This window comes from Eufriesea mexicana, unplaced genomic scaffold (genome assembly GCF_001483705.2).
Source record: "Eufriesea mexicana isolate 0111107269 unplaced genomic scaffold, ASM148370v2 scaffold2421, whole genome shotgun sequence".
Lineage (NCBI taxonomy): Eukaryota > Metazoa > Arthropoda > Insecta > Hymenoptera > Apidae > Eufriesea > Eufriesea mexicana.
In genome coordinates, this window is record NW_016910490.1 from 57,839 (window position 1) to 64,800 (window position 6,962).

Sequence of the window (6,962 nt, forward strand, 5' to 3'; positions counted from 1 at the left end):
TATTATTTTATTTTGTTTATACATACATATATATGTATATACACATATAAAAATCAGGAAGATTTATAAAGTGTAAACAAAGCTATTACGTAATTGCATACCTCTACTAATTTAATATTTTTTTTTGCTCTCGCCGTTTTATTTCTTTCTACATATGTATTCAGCAAAAACACGATAAGATCGTTTTCACCTGCAATGGAACTTTCGATTTTAAAATGAACGCGAATAGTCTATGCTGCACTATCGTTTCTTATCAAAAAAATATTTAGTCGAAGATAAATATAACAATGAATAGAATTTTGTAGAAATAATTCTTTTGCATGATATAAATACTGAAATTTCGTACGATGAAACATATGCTACTAGTAACTGAAAACAGAAAAGTATTGTGTGCAAGCAGAGGCGTAAAAATATTGCGCAATTAACAGGTGTTCATATGATCCACGCGAACACAGTGAAAGTAATTTTACTTTAACGTTAATGGTATTATTATTTACATTATTTCATACGTTCTATTTTGGAACTTCCAATACATCACAAAATATAACTACTATTCGATATATTTATACTAACAAAAATAAAATATGATGTTATAGGACCAATGTAGTTATGAACTACACAGAAACAGAGGCCAAAGTTCGGGAAGCAACAAATGATGATGCTTGGGGTCCAACTGGTACATATTTTAAAATTTTAATAACTATTTAAACAAATATTCTTTTAAATATTTATTAATTATGATATTAGTAAACTTTATAATGCACAATGTGTAAAATTATTTTGATAATGTAATTCAAGAATTGTTATACAGGATATTTGTAAATAAATAAATTGAATTATTAAGTTAAAATTATCGTGACAGTAAAGTTTAATGTTATAAAGGTAGAATAACATTTATTGATCCAATCTTATTTTTACTATCAGTATATTATTTTTATGCACAGGGAATTGTGTAAAACAAGCATATATCAGTATTTTTATTAAGGTTAGTAAAAAATAAATAAAATTACTTTTTTTTTTAATTATAAAGATGTGTTTAAAGAGTACGCATTCTTTTTAAAAGCAAACATTTATTTTTGTCAATTATGTTTCAATATTTTTACTCGACTAATTTTTAACTATTAATAATTAAATAGAAAAATTATTTTATTTCTATACTTACAACTCCAGTTATATTTTTATATTATAACAATTTATATTGATAGAAATTTATTAAGTTATATCTTTTTTAACATGAATTAAATATTATTATCAATTTTACGCGACATAAAAATAAAAATATAAGGAAATTTAAAAATATTTACAAAAAGATTACTTAAAAATTGTACTTATAGACTACTAACGTAATTAATTAAAATTATAGATATATTATATTTTGTGTTGTGACGTTATTCAGTAATAAATTGATAATTTATTATTTTAAAAGTTACTAAATTTTCTTGTACAAAATTTGTTTAAATTTATCGTAACTCTCTATCGAATTTTTTATAATTTTATTCTTTGCTGAAGTTCGACATATGGCGAAATTAATTGTACCGCATGTATTACTTCAGGGGCAATGATGCAAGAACTGGCTCAGGCTACATTCACATATCAGCGATTTCCCGAGGTAATGTCCATGTTGTGGAAAAGGATGTTGCAAGAAAATAAACGAAATTGGCGTCGAACATACAAGGTATATCCGTTTTTACCATAAATATATTTAATTCGTATTATTTATTAGATAAATATATATTTTATCAATAACATTTTCTTAAAATATTTGGTTTATCTTATATAAAGTATTTAATGAAATTATAAAGAAACAAGAGTAAATCATACAATAATCAATAATACAATCACTTACTAGTAGTATATAGTACTATGTTGTATTAATATTTATAGCCATTTATTTTCATAAAATTTTTGTTAATATCTATATTTAAATAATTATTTGCATACTATTGTTTTCAGTCTCTTCTGCTACTGAATTATTTAGTACGCAATGGATCAGAACGAGTAGTCACATCATCTAGAGAACATATTTATGACCTCAAGTCTTTAGAAAATTATACTTGTATTGATGAATTTGGAAAAGATCAAGGGATAAATATTAGGCACAAAGTTAGAGAATTAATTGATTTTATTCAAGATGATGACAAATTAAGAGAAGAAAGGAAAAAAGCTAAGAAAAATAAAGATAAATATGTAGGTTTATCAAGTGAAGCAATGAGTGTGAGATTTGGTGGAGGGGATAGATGGACAGATAGACTAAAGTGGGATAAAACTAATACAGATACTTACAATGATTGGGATCGAGATAGTAGAGGAAAAGGTTTCGAGGATACAAATAATAGGTGAATATTAAATTTTATGTTTTCATTAATAACAACTAAACATCTTTAGTATTGCTTCTTTTTATCTTTTTGTAATAGTGATGATGGCGAGAGAGAAGACTCCGATAATGATGTTCATCCCAGCCCAAAAAGGGGAGGAAGGGAATATAGAGATACAATGGATAGTATAGATCGTGTTAGTAAAACTACAACATCTACAACTTCAACAAATGCTTCACCAGCAAGAATGACAAGAACTATTAAAAAAGTAGACTTAGGAGCCGCTGCAAATTATGGAAGAGAACAATCCAATGTAAGTAAAAGAAGTTATAGATTTTTAGTAATTTATGTTGAAATTTACAAATAATTTCAATTTTCAGAATGGTATATCTGGATCACAAAATAACTCTTTATCTGGTAAACAGAAGAATAAAAATGACATTTTAAATGATATTTTTGATTCTCAAAATGAAAATAATATCAAATCAATTGATGATGATGATTTTAACCCAAGAGCAAATACTCAACCTAGTGTACAAACTCAAAATGCAAATGCAGAATTTGGAGATTTTACTAGTGCATTTGCTAGTCCTACAGTAAAAACGAAAGATAGTAATGATGAATTTGCGGATTTTACATCAGCTTTCAACTCTTCTATTACAATATCTAATTCCCCTGTGCAGCCACAAGCAAATTTAATGGGCGCAATAATACCAAATATTAATAGTTCGATAACAGATAATGTAAATAATGCAGTGTTTATTAATGCCCAATCATTAAACATCTCTTCTTTTACAAATGTAACTCCTACAAATACACTTCCTCAAAACCCTAGTATGAGTAGTAATGTATTTGATACTTTGCAACCACAAGTACTCAATAATCAGCAATTACAGAATAACAATGCAGGTACATTACAGATAGTTATTCAATAATATTGAGTTATCATGTACTAATTAATATTCAATTATTTTAATACAAAGATCCTTTTTTTTAGCGCCTTCAAACACAGATCTTTTAACAGACTTAAATAACTTAAATTCTTTGACTACTGGCTCCATGGATAGGCGAGTAAATAATATCAACAACACTAATCTGTTTATAAATATGAGTTCTACACCTGCCACAGCTAGCCATGGAGGTAAACATACATTATTTATTGGTGTGAATGTAGTTATGGTTTTATGATTTAGTAATACTAATCAAAATTTTGTAATAACAATATTTAGTCTTTGAAATTAAAAATTATTTAAATATACTTAAAATTTGTATGAATTAACATTACATAGTATTACTCGATTATAAAATTCAAATTTTAATACAATATTTATTTATAAAACAATATTTTCGCTTATTTTATTTTTTATTGCTCACTAGTCTGCAAATTATTTTCATTTTCTTTTCCATTTGAAGAAAATAATAAACTTTTGTTGCAAACTTTTATGCATGCTTTAATATTGGAGATATGTTTAGAGATAATGTAATGTCCCCAAGAAAGACTTTCCTTGCAGCAACCAAGATGGAAAAAATCATCACTTCAGCTGAAAATCTTTCAAAACATGCTGCAAATCGGCTTTTGGAAGAATTGTGTTCCATGGGTCCTATCAAAAGTTATAATAGCTTGGAAAAATTGAAATCATATATTTCTGAATATATTAAATTTTTACCAGGCCCACTCACTCCACAAAACTATTGTAACCTTGATTTTAATCCAGAAATCGATTCTATGTTACATGGAAAAATTTTAGAAGAAATTATTGAAAAATTTGATTATAATTGGCCTTTACAAGATAATATTTTAGACTCGACACTTAAGCAATTGATGATTATCGATGGTGCAACATTGCCGATATTAGCTGAATCTTTAACTGCCTTAATCTTTGCTCTGAAAGAAACAGATGATGAAAGGAAAATTTTTACCATTTCAATAATTTTGGAACAATTAGTGAAAAGTGAATCTTTGTTTTCTGCAATAGTAAATACATGTAAATATCAAAATCAGAACATAGTGCAAGAAGAAGAACTTGACGAAACATGGCGAAATACAGTGCAAATTTTAATATCGTTACCTAATCGCATAGCTAATAAATTAAAAAATAAGACATTTGACAGTTTTCTTCCTCAAACGTATCTTAAAATTATAAGCTTTCATGTTGCTCATGCAATATGTTTCATAAACATTGGACTACATTATAATATTAAAGTAGAACTAAAATTGCTTTCATTTTTAATCAGTAAGTTAGTGATTACTACAAAATCAGAGAATTTATTACCATTTACTAATATTTTAGCAGAATGGTGTTTTGAAAATAAAAATAATGATCGAGATTTAATTCAGAATATATTAAATAATTTAGATATGTCAAGTATAGAACCAGTAGCTGTACTATTTTTGAAATATTGCAATGTAAATCTTGGAGTATATCCAATTTTTGGCAATATAATATTAAATTCGAATTGGAAATATATATTAACAATGAAAATTCCTTTAATGTGTTATTATAATAATGACAATTTAGTAATAAATTTGATTTCATATTTAGCGCAATTTTTAAATGAAAATCATATTTTGATTGATTTATTAACGAAACTTCTAGATGTATGGGCTGATAAAAGTGCTTTAAATCATACCTCTGTTGAACAACATAAATACATTACAAAATTAATAATTAGCTGCATAAAAAAAATAAAAAAGTATTTAAATCGAGATGAAAGAGATAATATTCAAAGGTTACTTTTCTCTGGAATATCTGTTCATCTCGAATCTACGCATATTCTTTTAAGAGCAATAGGAATGTCTGTTGGGGAAATTTTCGTTGACGAATTATCTGAATCAGACAATGTGCCAAAGCTTTCGTTTGAATACAATAGTATGCCTGGTGAAGTAATAGATTTAGTACAATCATTAAAAAAATTAACTCTAGAAACAAACAACTCAGAAAAAAGAGAAGATATTAAAGAAGATGATTTAATTATTGAAGACATTGAATTTAATACATTGGGAGATAAAAAACTGTACGAATTGGGTATCCAATGTAATCTTTTACCCAAGAAAAATGTAAAAGCAAAAGTTGATAATAAATATGAGCAAATCTTAGTTATGGCTAATTCAAGGAAATCAACTGTATTAGATAAACAAACTTTAAAAGATAATGACACAAATAAAAACAATATCGAAAATGATTCAGAATTAGATAGCGACGATGATTTAGTACCATATGATATGTCCCATGATACGAAAACTAGTGAAAAGTTGCGACCAGCATACTTGCGAGATTTGCGTGATAATTTAGTAAATGAAAAAAGTTCTACAAACCCAGATATTTTTTCAGAGTCTTTAGAAGTTTGCGAGGAACTGATATTGTCTCAATTACCTGGCGACGATGTGTCTTTCGCAATTGAATTATTAGAACTTCTCGTAACGCTTAAGGAATCTTGTTATGTAGAAAATTTTGAAGTATTAACATTCAAGAGTTGTGTAGCCATAGTAACTGTTTATCCTAAAGAATGTGCCGAATTTTTATCTAGACAGTTTTACTTGGAAGTAGATAAATATTCTATAAGTCAACGATTATTTTTTCTTGATATATTAGCAGAATCGGCAAGACAATTATCGAGTATACCAATTCACGAAAATAAAGAAGACGTAAATAACGATTTTAGAATAAAACAACGGACAAAAGAAATTTCAAACAAAGTATCACTTTTCATTAATACTGAGAGAAATCAACAATACAAGGTATTATATAGTGATGAATTTGATGAATTTGAAAAAGAGAAGGAACAAATAGAAAATTGGCGGGAAATTGTTGATAAGAGAATTGCATCAAATACAAAAAGATACGCACATAGTACAAAAGTTTCTAAAACATTTAAAAATAAATTTGGAAATGTTGCATCTTCGTTCTTTTATCCATTACTTTATAGTTTTGGAAAGCAAGGCAGTTGTTTAAATAGTGGATTACAAATTTTCACAGACCAAGAAAATATTTTATTAATTCGATTTTTGGAAACTTTATCTACTATAATGATAGCAGCACAGAATTGTTTACTCGTTTCTAAAATGGGAAAAGAAGTCTTGGAATTATCATGGGTTCTAAGATATCATGATCAAGCAAAAGTTAGAATAGCAGTGATACAAAATATTGCATCTGTTATTATTGCAGTGCCAAAAGATATGATTATAAATGAATTATTTGAAACTATTATTGAAATAAGGCTATGGCTTTTAGATTTATCTCAAAATGTAATTAGTGGAGATCATGACAAAGAATGCAGAAGCTTAGGTGCTGGAGTAGTATCCTTGATTGACTCCATTATAAGTTCAACATTCAGTACATAATTGTTAATAAGATTTAGATATATCTATAAAAACATTTTTAAATACACACAATATAAAATAAAACATTATAAGAATTTTTTTTCTTTTTTCTTTTATTTATTAAAATAAATGAGAGTTCAAATATCATTAAAAAAATGTAATTTATGTTATATTACATAGTTCATAAAATTTTTATAATTTAAAGAAAAATTGTAATAATTTAATATTATACATTAAATAAACAAGCAACAAATATATTAATGTACAACTAATTTTTACAGATTTTTATCTATTTTATAATTTAATGAATTAATTATATGCAAATA

At 26.3% G+C, this 6,962-nt stretch overlaps 1 protein-coding gene across 1 annotated transcript in view; it reads left to right on the forward strand.

The window, feature by feature from the left end:
* Nucleotides 1-6,698, forward strand: part of lqfR (clathrin interactor lqfR) — a 12,307-nt gene extending 5,609 nt beyond the window's left edge. The window contains exons 2-8 of the mRNA XM_017903562.1: nt 597-676; nt 1,554-1,675; nt 1,954-2,336; nt 2,415-2,628; nt 2,696-3,224; nt 3,313-3,456; nt 3,827-6,698. Of these exons, the coding sequence (XP_017759051.1) occupies nt 597-676; nt 1,554-1,675; nt 1,954-2,336; nt 2,415-2,628; nt 2,696-3,224; nt 3,313-3,456; nt 3,827-6,657 (4,303 nt within the window). The 3' untranslated portion in view covers nt 6,658-6,698. The remainder of the gene's footprint in view (nt 1-596; nt 677-1,553; nt 1,676-1,953; nt 2,337-2,414; nt 2,629-2,695; nt 3,225-3,312; nt 3,457-3,826) is intronic.
* Nucleotides 6,699-6,962: the final 264 nt, after the last annotated feature.